We start from the raw sequence: 22166 nt of genomic DNA, 5'->3' as shown, positions 1-22166 counted from the left end.
CCAGGACCCTGCTGCTCACCCCCAAAAAGCCCCGCAGTGCTACTTGATGCAAAACAGTGCTACCAAATACGACACGGACACAGTTTAAGAAAAAATTTACTAATCCATTAGTACTTCTGCCAATATTGCAACAGATGTGAAAGGCAAACAGTTACAGTTTTAGAAAAACACATTTTATACAATTAAAATATGAAACAAATCTCAAAAAAAAATCAGTGGCTGAGTAATAAGCCTGGAATTTCAGATCCAGTATTAGCACCTACAGTACCACCAAAAGCCAAAACACTTGATCTATTCTGCAGAATTTTTCTGTTTCTAAATTCAAGAATTCCTTCCACGATTGGACAGTGGTGCTCAGCACCAGGACATCCTTGCTTTGATAATGGAAAAGGATACAAGAGAAAAGTATCAAGCCAACCCAGTTTGTAAGAACTTAACTTTAGCAGGTATTGCTGAGGAATGTCGATGCATGGGAGATGCTAAATAATGCACAGCTCTACTCTTCAATAGTGTGTCAGCAGACAGAGTTAAGACACCATCTTATACAACATCTAAGTTTGTCAAATCAGTGTTTTCCTATAAATTATATATAATAAATCCATAAAGAAACAGTTTTACACTTCACATATTAATCGGAGTAGGGTAGGAATTGTTTATTGGTTCAGCATCCATTTTACTGTACTTACTGTTTTATGCATGAATAGACCCCCCCTCTTCTGATGAGCATTGACAGATGCAATAGCAACATATACACAGTAGTAGAAAAAACATTAGTATTAAAGTCCAGCTATTCCTCCCCCTTCTAGGAACAGCCAAAACATTAAAACAAGAAACACTTTGCCTTCTAGTTTTCCACAAGAATCAGCATGGGAAGCTTAAAATGCTTGTTGCCTTGAGTCACTTCTCTCCAGGCAGAGGCACTGCATATCCCCTCACTGCAATACTGAACAGGAGGGAAGGCCTTGTTTCCGGCAAATTCCCAACTCTGACTTGTAGCTTTCCAAAGCCCGACTGATGTACATAAAGGTTTAATAACTAGGGAGGAACAGCACTGCACTTACGTGACTAAAACTAGACTTCTGTTGGGCCAAGCGCCTGGTTTCTTTCAGAAGAGAACGCAGCTTTATCACTTCTTTTTCTTGAAAAAACTAAGAAATAATCTCATTGCTTAAAAATTTGCCACAAAATGGATGCTGATCAGCTGGGTCACCCCATGTGGAACAGAGTTTTAGGAAGTTAGTCCTTGTAGTAGATGGCACTGTGGATCTGGCAGCAGAGAGAAGAATGATGCTCTAAAGTAGGAGGTAGGGGAACTTTGATACAGCAAGTCCACTGTTGAGCTATCTGCTAGAAAAGAAGTTTCATATTATTAGAAACTTTTAGAAAAGAGTGTACAAGCCTTTACATAGATATATTGTGTTTTCTTAGAAGGCACACAGCAAGAAAACTAGGCTATGCAACAGAATATAGAAGCTCATCTTCTATCTGCTTGGAACCAATAAGGTAAAATGCAATTACTCATATTGATTTGTTCAGGATTCTAGGGCTAATAATAATAATAACTCCTAGGCAAAACACCTCGATTTCACAAGTGCTGGAAACACAGCAGCTTTTAAAGTAGAGCTTGCTACGAGGCATCTCTAAAAACAGGAAAAAGTTCTATCCTTCACAGCATTAAAGGAAGAGCAGTCACAATTATAGCACCATCAATGATTTCTCTTGAATATTTCTTAATCTCTTATTCCATTAGTCTGAAAATTATTCAGTGATCCAAATAAGAGCTTAAATATTGTTCTATTTTAAAGTCTAGATTTAAGGGTAAGCCTTAAGTTTGTCTACAATAATACAGCACAAGTTAGGTTTATATGTATTTGCACAAACAAGACCTGAATTTGTTAATTTTGTTAAGTTTTATACCATCTGAACTGTATTAACATTAAGTGACACAATGCCAAGTATGGATATTTCTACATATTCAGAAAAGTGAAGCCACACAAGATTTATGTGAAGAGCCTTTGATTACATGCAGCAGTTGGATAAATATTTTGTCTCAGTAAGAGAGTCTACATCTTTGAGCACACAAAAAAAGAAGTTGAGATTGGCATCTAATATAATGTTAATGTGTACCTGAGACTCCACAGTTTTATCTTCCACTGCTCATACCTCTGTCTTCATAAATGGTAATTTCAATCTGCACAGAAAGGTTGTTAGGGAAACATACTATGGAAAGATTATGAAAATAAAAAAAAGTGGAAAAACATTATGATAGTAGAACTTTAGTCCTTGTGCTTCACACCTGCTGCTTCAAGGCTAGTTTCACAGCTACAAAACAAATGGAACTGTACACCTAAGAGGTGTCTCATAAAATCAGTCTGTTGATACAGCCCAGGCCTGTTCTGAGAACAAGAACAAAAGATGCTGTATATGGAGAACTTGTGAGCCTTGCCATCTTCTCTTAAAACTCAGGAAAGGCTATGCACTGGACAAAAGTTAATGCTTCTGTGGTTCAGGTACTAATTCAATAGCCAAACTAAGAATGCTTTTACTCAAATTGAATGTTTTTGCAACTGCAAGGGATTAGGCTTAGCATGCATTTAATTGGCACTCTGTTTCAGTTTGCTTCAGTGTCGATATTGACAAAACATAATGCAGGTAACTCATTCTATCCCTAGATTTGATATAACTTTGCAACTAGTAAGGTAACACCTAGACAAAATGCCTGCACTGTGGTTCAAGCACTGAAGTAAAAAGATTCCAATAAGCCACGCTACATCTAAGAGCAAGCACTAGTTTGGTATGATCAACTTACAGCGATGTGCTATGGCGAAGTTTTCACTAGAACATCGGCTGAGCATTGCAAATGAAGCCACAGCAATCTCTTGCTTTCATGACGTCAATTTCAATCCTACCAAGTTGGTCACTTTTTTCCCCAAACAGCCAAACTTCATTTTCAGAGGTCACCGAAGTAGAGAAAGCATCTCATATGTTTGACGTTCTCTGTTTATACGTACTGTGTTTTCAAGAAAGTCTCGAAGGAGAGATTCTAATACTGCATTTTTGTTGTATTTTATTAAAAAGTCTTCTGATGTGACAAATCTTAGTGTATTAAAGTCTGACCAGAGAACAGCACACAACTGGAGTAAAGAGATTAATCATGTATTCTGTAGTATTACAAATCAAGGATGACTAGAGGGTGCCATAGTAACAGAGAGAAACAGGTAGCATATCACAGATGGACGAGTCAGGAGAATCTTAGAAACCACAGAAGGATACAACTCTTAGTCCTCTTTCAATGGGATCTGTCAGAAGTAGGCCCTGAGGAGCATAGATCTTCTCATTCTGTTCCTGAATGAACTTGGCAATTTTCTTTAGAACCTGGTAATAGAACAGCCCAAAGGTCAGTTTCTTAAATCACGTTTCCCTAGAGTAACAGCCCAGCAGAATCACAAACACAACATCAGGACAGCCCAGCATCACAGTGCCAATACCCACCAGAGACAGAACTTGCAAGATTCCCTGATGTATAAACGATCATTACACTGCTCAGTCTGACTAAAGTCTGTCTGATGTATACATGAAACAACCCTGCAGTAAGATCCAGACTCTAAATGGAATTTGCACAGCAACGGCACAAGTCACAGAAAACCTACCAGGAAGTAAATATTTAACTGATGTCTATGGACATCCTGCCTTCTAAGCAACACAATAAACAGAAGAAATGCACCTTTTCATAATGTGTTTCCATGCACAAGAAGATAGTATAGGCAGTCAGACAGGCCAGACACCCTTCAAGATAAGATTGGCCCCCAAGTTTTTCAGCTTCCGCATAAAGGTTATTCAGTGTTCGTACAGTCTCTTCAAACTGCTGCCTATCAATCTGCAAGAGAAAGTCAAATTTAGCCATCGCACTGCACCCTCCACATTTCAGAACTCACCGATGCCTTCAGATACCTGCCTTCATTTATTGCTGTTTGTGCTTCCGTGCTTTTTTAGAAGTGTCACCTACTAACATTTTAAACAGACACTGTGTTTAGAGCCAAAGCCTGGAGGACGCTGAGTTACAGGCCAGTAATTCTTTGTTAAATATCCACCAAGCGATTAGACCCAGTCTGAATTCCAACACAATCTGAATGTAAAGCCATTAAGAGTAAAATAACTAAATCAAAGTGCAATTCAGACGAGGGGGGGAAAAATGGGTTAATTAACAGACATACAGAGATCTGGTAGATTAAGAAGAGCATTTAAGAAGTGAACTGATTGAGCTAACTCTAGATATCAATAACTCCTTGCTGGTCCTGAAGTGTTGGTCAAACAAGCTCTCTACAGAACACACAAAAAGCAACGAACAAAAACAAACGAACAAAAACACACACACAAAAAGGGGGAAAGTAGAAGAAAAGCACAATGACAGGAAGAAAAGACATCAGCAAGGAGCGGCTGTTTTGTTACTCTTGAAGATACCCCATCCGACTACATTAAGCCAAATGAAGGCACTTGAGATGGCACTCAGACGGTGTCTGCTGCACAGGACCAGCAGAGCTGTCTGGTCTCCACAAGAGAGGGCAGTGTTACTGCACCGTGGTGCAACAACGCACGCTTTATTCCCAAGGAAATAACAAGCTCATTCTACTTCACTGCCACAAGAGACATCTGTCCTCTGCAGCGCTGCAGAACGCACAAACACCATCGTTTGAGGAACGTCGAAAAGAAGCACTAGCTACCTTTCACGCACGTTTTGACCGTAAATTACAAACACTTCCCTACCCCCCGGCCAGGAGCGGCGCTCAGGCAGCACAACCTTTCTACGCCCCCGAAGCAGGACGCGCTTCGCAGCCGCGCCCCCCTCCCGCTGCGCGCGGGGCAGGAGCGAAAAGCGAGGCTCGGGAAGCGCCGGCACCTCGAGACCCAGGCACCGCCCCGGGGGCCTCGGCAGCGCCCGGCGCGGGCCGGGGCCCGGGGACACCGCCCCCGCCGGTTCCCTCACCCGGTTCTCCAGCTCGGCCGGGAACTTGCTCTGGAACTGGCAGCGCGTCCCGCCGCTGTAGTCGCGCTGGATGAACACCTTGCCCGACACCGGCGCCTGCTGCGGCCTCATCGCGCCGCCCGCAGCGAGCCCCCCCCGCCCCGCTCCGCCCCGCCGCGCCGCCGCCGCCTGACGGCTGCTGCAAAGGCGCAGGCCCTGCTGCGGGCGGGACGAGGGCGGAAGTGCCGTGCCGCGCACGCGCCGCCCCTTCCCCGGCCCCAGGGAGCGGCAGTGCGCAAGCGCCAGCCGCCTCGCCGGGCCTCTGCGCATGCGCGCACGTAGCCCGCGTCCCATTGGCTGCGTGGCGATCACTGCCCCCCCGTCGCCTCACCCGGGCCGTCGCCCCGCCCCCGGGCTGTACCCCCGCCCCCCGGCCCGTCGCCCCGCCCCCCCCGCCCGTAGCCCCGCCCCCGAGCAGTCGCCCCGCCCCCGACCGTCTCCTCGCCCCCTGAGGCCGTCGCCCCGCCCCCTGGGCCCGCCCCGCGCAGGGTCCCGCCGCCCGCCGGCTGCGCTGAGCCGGGCGCCCCCAGCGCTGCGGAGGAGGCGGCCCGTGCCCCTTGCCGTGCGCAGCGCCTTGTCCACAGCGCTCTGCTTCTGCCTGTGAATCGTTTCCGTCCTTCAGAAGAAGCCGGTGGCACTTTGCCGTGCGGTAACGAACTGTTCGTTTGCGGCTGGTGTTTGTACCGGTGGCTGCAGCCCCCGGCTGCGGGGGCTCCTCTGCGGAGGAAGGGGAACTCCCTAAGGGCAGTGCCCACGCCCGGGGACCCTCCTTAAAGCCCCATGGGGCAGCGACTCCTGGGGGAGGCTGCGGCTCCGCTGAGGATTCACGGTCCTGAAGTTCACACGTTGCATCTTTTAAGTGGTAATGACGGTTTTCTCACGGTTAGGTGGAGCGGGATGGGTGACCCGTTCGGTGATAAACTAGAGCTGGTTGATACGGCGGTGCACTGAAGGTCAAGAAGAAGGTTGCTCAAGGGCATAGAGTGGTAACCAGTTAGAATTAGAGGAAGTGGGAACAGATAAGAGGAAGTTGCTAGGCTCGGACGAGCCTATAGAGAGGGGCAAGACCTACGCATGATCAAAAGGAATGCACCAATCGCAAGTCTGTACCTATGCATGCTAGCCGCGTGTAGCTGGCTCAGAAGCTATAGAATATCTTGCATCGGAACAATAAAGGGTCTCCATTTCTCGACTTTCTTGGAGTCCGTGTCTCCTTTCCCTTCAAATGGTGACCGCGACGTGATTTGCGGAGGAGCAGCGCTGCAAGGAGCGTCCGAAGGGAACCCAGCCGAACGAGGCAAGCTCGCAGCCGGACTGCAGCTTCAACCCCGGGACATCACCTGGAAGGCAGGTGAGCGGCTGGGCATTAATCATGGGAGCTAACCTCTCTGCGGAGGAAGAGGCCATAGTAAAATTGCTAACGCAACTATTAATAAAAAGGGGAGTAAAATATGATCCATTTAAGATAAAGCTGCTATTGAAATTTTTGCAAAAGCAAGGGGTCCCCTCGACAGTCTCCGCAGTATTTGATGTAAAAACTTGAGACCAAGCGGGGGAAAAAATATGGGAAGCAGCGTCCAGTGGGGATACTAACGCCGCTGAGGTTATGACTACGTGGCGCCTGGTAACTGAGATTTTAAGGGCGTGGCAGGCGGAAAAGAAGGTACAGAACGCCGCCACCCAGGCGATCCTGACAGCAGCTCCGGGATCAGAGTCCGATAAGCCACCAGAACAGTACAATTTAATAGATCTGGGGGATGACCAGGAAGAGGGTCGCGGACCCACGCTGCTAAACCCTACTCTGCGAACCCCCTCGGCTCCCACATTGCCTCCCCTTAACAATGCCTCCTTGGGAGCTCGAGTTTTTGATCCACGGGAATGATGGGAGCAGGTGCGCCGGGAGGCGCTAAAGGATGGCGACCCAGTAGGAGTGGCTTTACCGGTACAAGTGCAACCCAACGGCCCAAATGAGTATAACGCTTTCCAGTGGGACCTGATTAAAGAATTAAGAAAGACTGTGACCACATATGGGCTACACGCACCACTTAATCATTGTTAGAAAATGTTATGACTGGTCAACTGTTGGTGCCGTACGATTGCCACCAGATAGCCGCGATGATCTTAACGCCAACACAAAAATTACTCTGGGAGCAAAAATGGAAAGAAGGGTGCAAATCAGCCGCCCTGGGTAACATGGAACGACAGCCTGGCGACCCCCTCTGGGGAGCGGGGATCCCACAGTTAATGCGGACTGAGCCGTTACTAGATCCGAGTTTGCAGGCTAGGCTCAACGATGCCATCCTGCGGCAGTCCGCGTCTTTGGCCCTCCAGGCTATGCTGAAGTTGCCTGAAGTTGGAAAGGTCGAACCCTCATTTAATAGCATCAGGCAACAAGTTAGCGAGCCTTATATGCAATTCATTGATCGATTGCGAGGTGCTTTGGACAAACAAATTGACAATCGCGAGGAGAAGGAGGCCCTTATGCTTAAACTGGCTGTGGAAAATGCGAATACAGACTGTAAAAAGGTGCTTCAAGCTCTACTTGTCAATACCACATTAGTACAAATAATAGAGGCATGTAATCGAGTTGGGTCCATAGAACACCACACTGCCGCTTTGGCCAGAGCTTTGCTGCGGCACTTCAAATCGGAGGTAAACGGTGTTTCCGCTGCCAAGCCCCGGGACATTTTGCTGCTGAATGCCCACAGCGGGGCGCGGGAGGGGGACGTGGTAACCCTGCTCCTCCCGCTGCTTGCCCATGGTGCAGCAAGGGATGGCACTGGGCCAGCCAGTGCCGTTCGAAGTATAACGCAGAGGGACAACCTTTACAACTGCGGAAGGGAAATGGGAAGCAGAGCGCGGGGCGAGGCCGTGCGACAACACAAGTGCTCCGGCCCTCCCTTGTGGGCGGGCTGTCCTTGCGGAATTCACCACCCCAGTGATGATGACCGCTGGACTGCAACCACAGCAGACCACTGCTCCAGTGACTCCACCGACTACGTCACCGTGGACTCCCTCACCGCCAAAACCCGAGGAAGCGCCGGATTGGATGTCTCCACAGTAGAGGACTGCACCCTTTGGGACGCTCAGGTGCGCAAAATAATGCTGAACATTAACGGACCAATAGGTAAAGGATATAGCGCGCTCCTGTTGGGACGGTCAAGCACCACCTTAACAGGACTTTTTGTACTGCCTGGAGTTATTGATGCTGATTATGAAGGGGTCATACAAGCCATGGCATGGACTCCCTCGCCACCGGTGCTTGCGCCAAAGGGTACCAGAATTGCCCAGTTGATATTATTTAAAGCAACGGTTCCCCAAGCAGAACAGTGCAAGCGATGTGACAGGGGCCAGAATAGCTTTAAACAACATTGAGGAAAAAATTTCAGCCCAACAATGCCAACGATGTGCGGAAGACTTACACATTCAACTCTATATATGCAACCAGGACCCAAAACCTTTAGCGACCATCGCACAATGGGATCCCGCCGCAGCCAATCCACTATTGTTACTAGAATGGGTGTTCTTACCTCATCAACCTACTAAGACATTCGCGACCCGCATTGAAATGTTTGCAGCCTTAATTAAGAAGGGCAGAGAACGTATCGTAGAGATAGCCGGAGAGGAACCAAAAAGCATTGTTATTCCGATAGTTAAGGACTACCTCGACTGGTGCCTCCAGAATAGCATTGAGCTGCAAGCAGCCCTTGCGGGCTTTGATGGTCAACTAGATATACATCTCCCATCTCATAAAATGTTCACCTTTTATAATAATGTGCAACTTGAGGTTAAGCCCCTATATAGATGGCACTCTGTCCAAGGACAAACTGTATTCACTGATGGGTCAGGGCAAATGGGAAAAGCTGTAGTTACATGGGAACAAGGAGGCCAGTGGCACCATATAATAGAGAGCATTCAAGGCTCCCCCCAAATAGTGGAATTACATGCAATAATAATGGCATTTAAACAATGGCATCAGGTCCCAGTGAATATTGTGTCAGATTCACAGTATGCAGTGGGAGTAGTACAACGAATTGAACGATCTCAAATCAGGCACATTCAGAATGAAGCACTATTTGCAAAATTCAAGAAATTGCTATTCCTCGTCGAGCAACGTACCCATCCGTACTGCATAATTCATATTAGGAGTCACACTACCTTACCGGGTTTCTTTACAGAGGGGAATGCCCTAGCCGACCAGCTAGCTAACGTAGCATTGCAAGTCCCGGTACCAAATACGCTATCTCAGGCTCGTTTGTCACACCAATTCTTTCACCAGGCAGCGAAAGTATTGTCCAGACAATTTGCCATCCCTATCGGAGAGGCAAAACTTATAGTCCAAACCTGCCCAGATTGTCAACAGCAGTCAGGCCCACTGACTACCATCAATCCTAGGGGCCTCTCCTCCCACCAGATTTGGCAAACCGACGTTGCTCACATTCCCGAATTCGGAAGGTTAAAATATGTTCATGTATCCATAGACACCTTTTCACACGCAATCTGGGCCACAGCAATGGCAGGCGAGACTAGCCGCCATGTCCAAGCACATTTTCATGCAGCCTTTGTCGCCCTTGGTATCCCCAAAGAAATAAAAACAGATAATGGCCCTGCATATGTCAGCCACTCTACAACGGCGTTTTTACACATTTGGGATATCACGCACAAGACAGGCATCCCACACTCACCCACAGGACAAGCCGTAGTAGAATGAGTCCACCGCACAATAAAAAACCTGCTAGCAAAACAAAAATAGGGGGAGACTCAAGAGACACCACAGAATAGGTTAGCTAAAGTAATCTATGTTATGAATCATTTAACACTACCCTTTCAACAGGAAGATATACCACCCATTATTAAGCATTTTAAAACAATGGAATCAGGACTAACGTCAGTTAAAACAGGAAAAGCGATGGTTATGATGCGAAACTTGGATACCGGGGCGTGGGAAGGACCATACCAGCTGATAACCTGGGGGCGAGGGCATGCTTGTGTCTCCACAGGACAAGGACCACGATGGGTGCAGCCTGTGGCATGCGACCTTGGTTGGGACAACCGCCCTCCTCCACCTCTGCAGTTTTGGTGCCGCATGGGTCTCAATCCAGCCCAGATGAAACATTTGGGTCACCCTCGCCAACATGACGGAACAGGACCATGTGTGTCTCTCTATGGCCAGCGCGGGCAATCCATTCACGACCTGCTTGGTCGGGATTCCGCTATCAGATAACGAACTTACAGCTTCGGTCAACAGTATGGGAATAGGGGCAATCCTTACGGCAGGGTGGAACGCCTCTGATACAGGAAATGCCTCTAGGGAGGCAATGAACAACTGGGATGGCTGGGCTGCCAACTTACCGATAGCCCCGTTAGAGCCTCAGGAGCTAGACATCTTAGGGAGGGTTAATGCACTTGCCTGCCTAAAATTCAATTATACTGGGAAAAATATCACCGCGGTCAATATAACGGCTAATCTATCTGTATACCAGAATGAATCTGAATGGTGCAATTACACCACCCCTAATATATCGAGGTCCTCAAATGCACCCTTGGCCTTGCCAACCGGAGTGTGCCTTATTTGCGGGGACCGAGCTTGGCAAGGTATTCCCTCTCATATTGTAGGAGGACCTTGCACCTTGGGACGCTTAACCTTATTGACACCCAACACGTCTATGATCTTGAATATCACCAAGATCCATGGACGACCAAAATGATCAGTTAATCATTTCCAGGAAGACTGTAGGAATAATTTGGATTTTTGGGAGGCAGATAAAGTTATCGCAGCCTCCATCCTTGCACCTGGTGTCGCTGTCTCCCATGCCTTGACAACGCTTAATAAATTAGGGTGTTGGCTTGCCAAACAAAACAATGCCACGTCTGCTGCATTAAGTGCTTTGCTGGCAGATACGGATTCCATTATGCACGCCACTCTGCAAAATAGAGCAGCTATTGATTTTCTGCTATTAGCCCAAGGTCATGGGTGTGAAGAATTTGAAGGCATGTGCTTTATGAATCTGAGCAACAATTCTCAGATGGTATTTCTTAAAAAAATGAATGAGTTGTCTGATAAGCTAACGACAAGCTCACTGGGATTGCAGGCATGGCTAAAAGGATTAGGAATAACTGGGTGGTTGATGGAGTTGATAAAAGGGGTGCTTATTTTGCTTATTGCATTTGTTGCAATTATAGTAGTTGTACCGTGCCTGTTGCAATGTTTGCAAAAAATGATTAATCGCTCAATATGCACGATGTGGGTTGTAGAAACAAAAAAAGAGGGAATTATGGGTGACCCGTTCGGTGATAAACTAGAGCTGATTGATACGGCGGTGCACTAAAGGTCAAGAAGAAGGTTACTCAAGGGCATAGAGTGGTAACCAGTTAGAATTAGAGGAAGTGGGAACAGATAAGAGGAAGTTGCTAGGCTCGGACGAGCCTATAGAGAGGGGCAAGACCTACGCATGATCAAAAGGAATGCACCAATCGCAAGTCTGTACCTATGCATGCTAGCCGCGTGTAGCTGGCTCAGAAGCTATAGAATACCTTGCATTGGAACAATAAAGGGTCTCCATTTCTCGACTTTCTTGGAGTCCGTGTCTCCTTTCCCTTCAGAGCAGAAATAATTAAGCAGGGTCACAGCGATTGTTTCCTGGTACCTGACGGCCGGAGTTCAGTCTGGCAGGAATTCATTGTGCTCTTCTGCTAATTTATCAGCTTTTTAGCAGGAAAAAATGGAAATGTGTGCTCCTCCTACCACAGGGGGTACAGAAATCTGTTTTCAGAGGAGCAGCTCTCCCACCACAAACAGATCTGTGAGTCTGTGGCAAATAAATGGCAGGAACGGCTGCTGGGCTTACCAGGAATACACAGCAGGGTGGCAGACAGGGCCCGCAGGTGTCTGAGTGCGCGGGGACAGGAAGCAGCACAACACAATTTTAAAGATACCCTTTTTTGTTTGCATTTTGCCTTTGTGTTTTAGCTCTTGAAGTGGAATTTGTCTGGGAAGCTGGGAAGGCTACGGGAAGGGGATGTGCCCAGTGAGGGTGGATACAGCCAGGCCTCCCGGCCGTGTGCTGGGCATGGCTTGAGAGAGCTGGGGGCCCGTCCTGGGAGGTTCAAGGCTTCCACAAATCCAACACTGCTAGCATTTGCAATTTTCCCTTTCCACATTGGCCAGGCTGGGCTGCTTCATTCATGTCCTCGTCCTCGGTTAGGGGGCACCGGGCCGTTATAGGACCCCTGCCTGGTGGTGGACTCTCAGCTGGCACTGCTGCCAGCCTCCAGCATCTGCAGCCTCAGGGCGCAGGTGGCCCTGGGGAGAAGCAAGGCACAGCTGGCAACAGATGGCCCCCGCTTCGTAAACAAGGCGGAATATGGGTTTGCTTTTCTAGCAAAGCAATTCTGGATTTGGATTTCTCTTGGCTGTCACAAGGTGATTTTGGCCTTCCACAGGGAGGTGGGATGGATCCTGTTATGCCTGGCTTAAAGCTTGGCACAAGGTCTTGCAAGTGTCGGGACAGCATGGGTAATTTGGATCTGTGAGGCTGCAAATTACCCCTCTCCCACAGTCAGTAGGTATTTACAGAGGGAGCAGGTTTCTGATAAAAGCAGACAAAAATGTATATATACTGAGGTCAGCTGGAAGCTGAAGCCAGATGAACTCAGGCTTTGATGGAAGGGCAATTAACTGTTGAAACAGCTTGCTGGTGGTCAGGGAGTATTCTCCATCACCCATTGTCTCCTGATTTCCAGGCTGAGAGGCCCTAAGTGGTGGGCTGGTGCAGCAGTCCCGTGTGGTCTTTCTGATCTGCAAGGGTTCAGCATCCTTACACCCCATCCGCCGCTGAGATTGTGAATCATTTGTTGTCCCCTGCCAACTGCACCATAATTCAACATGGAAGAAATAAACACAAAAATGATTTATTTATTTATTTTTTCACAGAACATAATAAGCAGCCTCCATGCCATGCTCCAGACAAGACCAGAAATTTTGCAACGATAAAATACAGTGAACAGCACCATAACTGTCTGCAGACACACAGCTCCGGGGACACATCTGGAAGTTCTCCCCAGTTGGGGCTGGCAGCGATCGAGCTTCACGGCCAACTGGGGACGGGGACCAGCACAGGTTGCTGAGCTGCCCCCAGCCACTGCATCCCTGCTGCAGGCTTGAGGAGGAGCTGGGCACCCCAGCCTTTTCTGGGGCCCGGGCACTCTTTCTTGTGCTAAACAGTTTGTAAATGTGTAAATGCTTCCGATTTGCTTAGGGAAGAGTTAAAAAGCGGGAAAAAAAAAGAAAAGGAAAGAAATCCGGCAAAGTGGTGAGCTGCCCCAGGAACCTGGGTATCAGCTGCTGCTGATCTCACCTCACCCTCCAGCCCCCCCCTCTCCCTCTCCCATAGGAACAGCCTGAACTAATTAACCCTCTAGCACTCCATAATAAAGGCTAATAAACACCTAATGGGGTTGCTTGAACAAACAATCTTCTCACGGGCTCTAGGAAACTCCAAGTCACTTGGAGGAGGCTGGGGAAGAGCAGGGAGTGCGGTGCTGGGTCTCTCCGCGTACCCGAGCCCCCAGCTCCTGCAGCCTGGTCTTGCTGCCCTTTGGCTGCCTGCAGCCTGGCTTCCCCCACTGGCTGGGATCTTCCTGCTCTAAGAGAGAGCTCCTGGTGTGCGAGCTGAGAGTGCTGCCAGCTCTGTGGACCTGTGCTTGCCCCTCTCCAGCCTCACCTGGTCAGTTTGCCTTGCTCACCTCCGGCGCGGTGCTGAGCGTCCCCTGGGACCCTCGCTCCCTTGCTGGGTGCAGCTCCTAGCTGTGCAGACCTTCCCCGCGCTGTCCTTACCAGGGGATGAGCTCCGCTGGGCTGTGGGGCCCCACTTCTGCCACGAGGCCTGCCTTAGAGCAGCTGCGGCACACTGTGGGTGAGCTGCCCTGGGCAGGGGCTGGTGGAAATCCCCCGATGCAGGCAGGTGCTGTGCCCTCCTTGGGGACCCAGGTCACAGCCTGGTGATGGCAAATTGGGGCGATTCTTGCTGTGAGTGAGGTGATCAGCATCTCAGCCTATGCATCGCGGTGTGCTGGTGGGCTTCTGTGGATGGGTTTGTTCAGGATTATGAGCCCAAGTTCTGAAAGAAGCACACTCAGAAATAATCTGCTGTAAATACTGTACCAGATGGACTGCATCTTCCTAACCTTTAGCTGGTTCCAATGTGCAAACAGTTAAGATCATGATGTTAACATTTTCTCAGATGTTTTATGTGTGTATAAAATATTCTGAAAGAATGTGCTTTTGAATGCAGAGTTTGATCCAATTACAATTTTACTAGAGTTTATAGAAACATAAAAAATATGTTTTCAGGGTGTCTGAGATCCTGCTGGCCTTTGTAGTAAACTCTGAAGCCCTTGCAGTGGAATATAATTGCTACTACATAGGAGATGGTCAGTGGAATATTTATGGTCAGGTAAATGTGCTAATTCTTCAGTCCTGTACTTGGTCTCCTCTGCAGATGGATAATATAGGGTCACTTAAAAACAAATATGTTCCGTCTCTGCACCAAATTCTTCTGATTTCTGTTGGGGCTAAAGGCTTGGCTCCTGCAGACGTCAATGGATTTGAAAGACACTAAAAATACAACTTAAGAGCTCAGGACAACTATTCAGTGGGATGAGTTGCTTAGCTTATCTCCCAGCAAGTGCAAGAATAGATCTCCCTTATCCTACATGGTGACTGCAGCCTCTTATGGGCAGGTTTCCCAGAGATTTAAGTGAGAAGATATTTTTCCCTGGCTTAGCTGCAAGGCTGAATTAAGGAAGGAGACAAATGGAGTTTAATGGATGTTCATTTAAAGACATCCACTGTCATGCTTTTGGAGTAGAAAAGATGGCAAACTGTGTGATCGGTGGGAATCTTCTAAGTTTGCTGTGTTATCGTGAAGGCTAAGCCTGGAAATGGTAATCATGTGATCTGTCCATTTCTGAAAGATGCATTTATTGTTTCAATATTTATGACACCATGTGTAAGCAGTTCATAATTTTAACAGGTGACTTCTAATTCACCGTTTTTGAATAGGAATAAGACTGTTAAAATTATATAGCAAGTGTGCATGAAATCATAAATAAAGGTAGTAAATTACCCTGTTAAAGAGGCAGAAGCAGTCTCTGTCTCCCAGCTGCACACCGCGAGCCCCAGAGTTGCTCGGCCCCGTCAGACAAGAGCGTAGTGCTTTGGAGGGCTGCACCCTGGGGACTGCGTCTGTGCCTGCACCGCTGTGCAGAGGCAGGGAAACCCCGGCCTCGTCCTGCACAGGGAGCCCTGTGGACGTCACGCAGCGGGGCAGATGCAAGTTGGGGAACTCGAACGGCCGTGTCAGCTTAATGCAATTACTCTGTTTTATGGAAGCTCACGCACCTCTAGTGAAAACAGCGATACATAAAAGCCAGGGATTCTGGAAAGCTGCCCTGCCGATCCCCAGTCTTGTGGTGGTGCTTTCCAGCAGCTGTCAAACCTCAGCTTCCAAATGGCTCCAGGGTTGCTTCGGGGCCACTGAAAGAGGGCAGCAGCTTGTCCCATGCTGCAAGAGGTCAGGGACCTGGCAGAGGAAGCACTGTCCCTGCCTGCAGCAGGCAGCAACACTGGCCCTGCAGCGGGTCCTGAGCTGCTGGCAGATTCCCATGGGACAGGGGCCATGCGGGCAGGAGGCTCCCGTGCCCCGGTGCTGCCTGGGAAGGTAATTTGAACCTGCATCAGTGGGTATCTCGCTCAGTGTTTACACAGAAAAAGCAAGCACAAAGAACAGGATTGTATTTGTTTTTTGTAAGTCAAACCAGCTGTGATCGAAAAGCTGCAGATCCTGCCTCTGAGAAATACCAACCATTGCTGCTGCTTGCGGCCGCTGCTGCCCTTGCCTCGTGGGGTCTGGCTGTTCTCCCCTGCGGGATGCGGCAGGGGCACAGCCAAGGGGCTGCTGCCTGCGCTGGGGCTGGATGGGGCTGGTTCACAGATGGGTGCGAGCCTGAGGCTCCGGTGAGCCTGGCTGGCTTGGCATCGCACGTGGCCCTGGGAAGGACCACTGGCGTGGTTTGGCCGTCTCTGGGTGCTCCCTGCAGGAGCTCCGATGCATCGGGTGCTGGCAACGGAGCTCCTGCACGCTGCAGGGCCCAGGTCCTGGCTCCTCTCCTGCCGGGACCTACCAGCGAGGCTGAGGTGCTGGAGAGGCACCGAGCCGATTCTGTGAATCTGCAGGGCGTTCTCCAGCCTGACATGACCGAACGTGGAAACCTGGGGCTGGTGGAGGAGACAGAAGAACTCAGAAACAAAGAGTCTTTCAGGCCACCTAACGCAGTGTAGATCCAAGAGGACAAATCGAATTTACAGGCATAGCTTAGATTGGGAGATATGCTTGCAAAGCCAATTTGTTTCATTTTATAGGCCTGAAAGATTCTAAGTTGGGGCTCCCTGTATGGTTTGAATTAGGTTTGGATAGTGGTGTTCTGGAAAGCTAGGTTTGGAGAGGTTTTTGTGCAGTACATTTGTAGTTGAATAGGGGCCATCTAGCGCTTTTGCAATGCTTTTAAACAAAATAATCCCATGTCTGCCCCAAAATGAAGCTTCCACCTGGTTAAGAAAATAATGAATATTTGAAAATGGAAGTATCTCTCGTATTAGATATTTTGGATTAAGGTTCAAAACATCTATCAACAGAGAAAGTGAGAATTTCAAAGGGTGCTTTTTTTTTGCCTTTTTTTTTTTTTTTAAATCCTGCCAGTTTGTATCTGTGCTGTTAATACATTTATCAGTTTTGTTGTCCACGACTGTGCAAAACACAAAAGCTATAGGGAACTGCTGTGTGAGACCTCAGCAACAAGGAAGCTTTAACAGGCTGCCACAGGGTCTGCTGGTGGAGATGCTCCCACGGCCGACAGGCTCAGGTGCTCTGCGAGGAAGCTTCCAAGGGGCTGTTTTGGCTGCTGCTGTCTCTGTGCAGAGCAGACGATGTCTGAGAACCAGTCCCTCTCCTAGCACAGAAATAAGAAGCGGCTGGGCAATGCGCTGTGACTGTTGGTTCTGTTCCCTCCTCTGGCCGGGTGAGCAGGACCGTTCCCTGGTGGCGGTGGTCGCGGTGCAGGCTGAGCCCACCCTGCTGCCCCCGGGCACCCGTCCCCCTGCCGCCGGTGCCCCAGCCCCCGGCACCTTCCTCTGGCACGGGTGGGAACCCAGCTGAGTACCGTCCTCCAGCACGAGGAGGCTCCCAGGCCTGCCAGCTCCGGGATACTTTTGCACCCTGCGAGCCCCAGGGAGCAAGGCAACTGTTTCGGCAGAGGGATAAGCCCCTGGCTCCCACTGAGATGCTTGGCTGCCAGAAAAGTTCCCCGGGAAGTAGCACAATCTTTGTTTAGTCATTAAAGCAGAAAAAGAGAGAGGGAATCTTAGGAAATGCTTGAAAAGATTAGGTGATCTTAACTCTAAGGAGCTAAACAAATGCAAAGCAATCTCCCCCCGCCCTGGCCCCCAGCCCCTCGTGCTGCTGTAGAATGTAATCTCATTTCTAAACACACAATTACAGAAAATAAAAAGAAAAGAAAAGAATAATTAATTTCTGCTTCCTCATGCAAATCCTCTGACTAATCATTTAGGGATCAGGGGCAATTCAGCTTCTTGTGCAAATTCCAAGCTGAAGGCCTGAAAAAAAGCAAGTGAATAGATTTACTTTTCTAAGAACCAGAATTAACAAAGGTTCCATTTTCCATGGTTATGTGCCTGGCCAGACAGCTCTTGCTGACAAGCTCTCAAAAACATGTGTTGGCCTGTTGAAAAGGCCCCAATGTTGACTGACAGACAATTGAAGTGACAAATTGTTTCATTGTACTTGGCAGGGAGAGCGCTGTATTAGATAATTATGGCGAGGAGGGAAGCGGCAGGTCACAGGTCAGAAGACACGTCTGACCCTGTTTTCTGAAAGCCCTGAAAGGAGCCCGCTCTCGGGAGAGCAGCACGGCGCTGCCGGCGGTTTCTCTTCCCGTTGTGGTGATTAAGAGCTAACGAAGACGGAGAGGGTCCGGGCTTGCCCCCTGCTCGCCCCATCCCGGCTCCGGTGGGTCAGCGCCGCGTGCTGGCGCGCGGTGCCGCAAGGCCGAGCTCTCCCGCGAGGCCTGCTGCACCTCGCCGGTACCCGCTGGGAATGCGGGGGCTGCCCCTGTGCCTGCTGTGCCGCCCCGGTTCGTGCCGCCATCCCGGCAGCTCCGAGTTTCAGACCTGCAGCTGATGTCCTGGTGCCTGAGCCCCGCAGCTCGCGCTGGTGCGGGGACGCCGAGTGGCAGCGGGGCCAGCCCGTGCTCCCGAGGCCGGGGTTTTGCTGGCTGCGGCACAGTGCAGCTAATAATTATTGAAGCCTCTCTCCCACCATAGAAATAAAATACGGTATGGAATCACGGCACAGCTACTCCATTGAGAGCGCTGCTCAACTGAGTAATACCAATAATTCAAAACAGATGAGCCAAAGGCTCGAACACTATAGACTTAGTATCCTGATCTGCCCTGACCCCTGGCACTCGCTGAAAGTTACCTTGAGACTCGCCAGAGCTCTTTGTGACTTCTGTGAGGGTTATTTATTGCAAAGTCATAAATATTTGTTATGGATTTTCTCCATCAATCTACAAAATGAATTAGGTTAGAAAAAATTTATGTACTTGGATTTTGGGCATGTGTTTCTCAGGCAGGGGAGAAAAAGTAGGATCTCCATTGTGCAGAGGACGGGCTGCTGCAGAGCTCTGGGCTCTGCTGCCTGCGTTAATTAATTCCCTTCCGCAAACAGTTTAAAATGCACAGTATAGTTGAGAAGGGGGGGAGGGAGGGAAGAGGCTCTTCTTTACTTCTCTCTTAAAATCTTCCATAAAACTATTTATGGAGGAAGGAAAATCTATTTCCCTCTCCTCCCTCCTGGATGCACTGCCAGCCCATTCAAAAACTGAAACTTTCAGCTTTCTGTCCCCAGAAAATCCACCTCGAGCCAACATCTCCCAGTCTTCTTCTGAGACTGGCACCAGCTGGGTGCAGCCGGGATGGGGAGGAGTGCCGGACCCCTTCCTCTCTGCCCCAACACACAGCTGCCTCAGGGCAAAGCCACCATGTTTTCCCACCCCTTGTTGGAGAGGACATGGGAGCAGGGGTGCTCCTGGCCTGCAGGGACTTTCCTTGTAAATTAAAAAGCTTTTATTCAGAAAAGCACTAAAGCAAGACCTGGACTTCCAGGATGCTCTGGAGGTCCCTTGGTGTGGTAGGATTCAGGCCTTGGTGGATGTGGCACCGGGTTGCTGTCCGGATCTGGAGGGAGTGAGTGGGGGCTGAAAGGCTGCAGTGTCTGGGAGAGGGGCCCTGTGGCTCTGGGGATGCTGTGGATGGAATGGGGTGCTGAAAGCAGCAGAAAGCATGTGCCCTCCTGGGGCCGGTGCTCTGTGCACAGGCCTGGCTCAGCAGCATCCTCCCTACCAGCCTTGAACAGCACAAAGCCTCCAGCCTGTTTTTGTGGTATCTGGTGCTTCTGCGCTGCCATCCTTGCAGCCTTTGAGGGTCTGGATTTGCAATAAAATGGTAGCCTACCTTATATCAGAGCTGCTCTTTCATGTGCTGGTGTGAAGCGAAATACACATTGGCTCTTCAGGACGTAGGTTTCTTTTTTTGCATTAGTTTTACAGCAACCCTCCAAAATTCCAGAATCTCTGGAAGCCACAAGTCATACCAACACTTTTAAGCTCTTGGCACTGTGGCTAATGAGCTGCTATGTTATTAGGCTATTGCTAACAATTACATTGGGCTGCATTTTTTGTTGTCGTTTTAAGATTGTGGCAGCTGTGCTTGCCCCGTGTGCGACGTCACCAAGCCCAGGACAGAATCTGCCTCAGTTTGGAGTGTTTTTGTGCTGGCTTTTCCTGTCTGTACATCACCCAGTTTCCATGGCCATGGACCAGGATGGATGATGGGCGCTTCTGCCTGGTGGAAGTGGCTGCATGGTGGAGGCAGTGCGGGTGCCACGTGAATTGCCACTGCGATTCATCCATGTCCTTCTCTCCCATGTCTGTCTGTCCAGCTACCCAAAAGCTCTTGAAAAGGCTTGTGTGAATGAGCTGACATAGCTTTGTTTCTGCTCCCCTGCTTTGCCCTTTACCCTTTGGCCTTTGCCCAGCTCTGTGGCCAGGGGAGCCAGGGTTTGGCCATAGATGACTGCACAGCTGGCCAGATGCTCTCTCAGGAGCACAATGAGCTGTGGCAGCTCTGCCCCCAGCAAGGGCTCGCCACTCCTTCTGCTCTCTGGCATGCTTGCAAAAATGCCAGACGCAACATTTTTCTGTCACTGTGAGGAAGATTTCAGTGCGGGTCCTGCACCGGTGGCAGGGGAGCCGGCTGCTGTTCCTCTGTCCTCACAGCTTCAGCTTCATCTAGGACTGTATCTTGCCTGTGATGCGACTCCTGGGCTTGCTCTGCATGCTGTTGTAGGACTCATCTCATGATTGCTTTCTCCTCTCCCATCTCCCTCTGCAGGTGGAAGCAGCCCCTCTCCGTTCCTGCCCAGTGAGGCCAACTGGGGCCCTGTCCGGTGCTGGCGGTGCCGCTGTCCCTGTTCCCTAGGTAAGGTGTGTACCGGCTGGGTATGCCAGTGCCACAGACCTGTGCAGGTGTGTGTTTGGTAGGGTTGTGTCCACTGATGTGGAGAGCACAGTGAGAGCCCTGCTCACGAGTGGCATCCAGGCACGAGCGTTGCTGCTCGCTGGGGGACACGTCGGTGCCTACCCGGGGCTGGAGCAGATGGATCTGCGCTGGGTAACGTGGTAGTGGAAAAAGTTGACAGAGGGAGCATGACACCAGGAGCTATTTGTTCAATCAATGATTTACCAGATGTGTACACTGTACTAAAGGCTTGTAAACATACTTTAATGGCCTGCTGTAAATCCAGGCAGTAGCAGTGCCAACTTCATCTCCATCGGACACGTTTTAGGAACAGCAGTGCAAGGGCTCTGAATCACTTTGTTATAGGCTCTGTCAGCTCTGCAATTGTGCATGTAAATCAAAGAGCCAATGTCCTTAGGTCAAAATTATTTGAATGTCAGGAATGGTTTTATGACCAGCAGCTTTTCCTTTTCTAGGTTCCCTGCCGTTTCTTGTCTTCCACAAACTGCATCTCCAGAACACTGGGTTTCCGTCTGAGTGCGTGGCTGTGTTTTCACTGACTAGGTTGGAAGTCTCTTTTGTTAATCATTGAAGCAGAGCATCATTAGTGAGAAGTGCAGAGTGTACACAAAGAGGAACTTGCCAAATTACTAATAAGCAGAAACTCCATCCATCTTAATGAGACAGGGTTAAGAAAATAGCAACCTAGAATATACACAATGGAGCCTTTCCACACTGTTTGTTTATCCATGTTAGAAAGTAGTTCAGGGCTCCATCTCTAGAGCTGGTCAGAGACTGGAGCATGGTTTCCAAACCACAGGCTGCTGATGCTCTTGTAAATCATCAAGCATGAGAAAGATAAATAAATAAATGGACAGACAGCTCAATAAATTATTAGAAGGGAGATAAGTATCTGGTTTCCAAACAATTGAAACACCACCACAACAAAACACTGGGTCCGGGCTCTCATTGCTGCTGAGCAAGTCAAGTCTGCACCAAGCAGCAGATGAAGAAAGCACGCTGCTCATGGCAGGGTGAGGAGCCCTCGCCACAGGGAGGGAGGTGACGCTGTACGGTGCCATTCAGGCAGTGCCTGGCTCCAAGCCTGTCCGCTGGGCACCCACACCGGTACCACCTCGCCTGGTTACGCACCACAGAGGAGGGCTGGGAGGGAGCGGAAAGAAACTTTCATTTGAGGAAAGCTGGGGGAAAACTGCAAATGCATTTATTTATTTATTTTTGTTTGTTTTGGTTTGGTTTTTGGTTACAGAGGGTCCAATGAAGAATTCCCGAAACACAAGCTGACAGCCTGGCTTTCATAGGAGGCTGAGAGACCTGGTGAGCTCTTGGGCCCCCAGGATAATTCACGTGCTCGCCTGGTGCACGATGCAGGTACCTCACGTACCTGTTCAGGAGCCTGTGGTCCCCTCAGCGTTTGATTTACCACATCTGCAGGAGCGAAGGAAGAGCCGTGATGTGCTGGTCCCT

General features: G+C 49.4%; 1 protein-coding gene and 1 long non-coding RNA gene across 3 annotated transcripts; one reads left to right on the top strand and one right to left on the bottom strand.

The window, feature by feature from the left end:
* Positions 1 to 78: 78 nt before the first annotated feature.
* Positions 79 to 5210, bottom strand: GOLGA7 (golgin A7). 2 transcript variants are annotated; one of them, XM_040538574.1, is made up of 5 exons: positions 4985 to 5210; positions 3725 to 3877; positions 3274 to 3375; positions 2128 to 2191; positions 79 to 1347 (listed from the first exon to the last, which is right to left on the bottom strand). In XM_040538574.1, the coding sequence occupies exons 1-4, from the start codon at positions 5093 to 5095 to the stop codon at positions 2144 to 2146; spliced, it is 414 nt and encodes a 137-aa protein (XP_040394508.1). In that variant the 5' UTR covers positions 5096 to 5210; the 3' UTR covers positions 79 to 1347; positions 2128 to 2143. The 2 variants fall into 2 exon arrangements, with proteins under 2 accessions (XP_040394508.1, XP_040394509.1); XM_040538575.1 differs by having other exon boundaries at positions 79 to 1344.
* A 284-nt stretch (positions 5211 to 5494) lies between these two features.
* LOC121060628 lies at positions 5495 to 11595 on the top strand. Its single transcript, XR_005814901.1, has 2 exons — positions 5495 to 6374; positions 10024 to 11595. It is a non-coding gene; the product is annotated as an uncharacterized LOC121060628 (long non-coding RNA).
* Positions 11596 to 22166: the final 10571 nt, after the last annotated feature.

The sequence above is a fragment of the Cygnus olor genome, chromosome 27, assembly GCF_009769625.2.
Source record: "Cygnus olor isolate bCygOlo1 chromosome 27, bCygOlo1.pri.v2, whole genome shotgun sequence".
Lineage (NCBI taxonomy): Eukaryota > Metazoa > Chordata > Aves > Anseriformes > Anatidae > Cygnus > Cygnus olor.
This window is presented reverse-complemented; position numbering and strand designations above follow the sequence as displayed.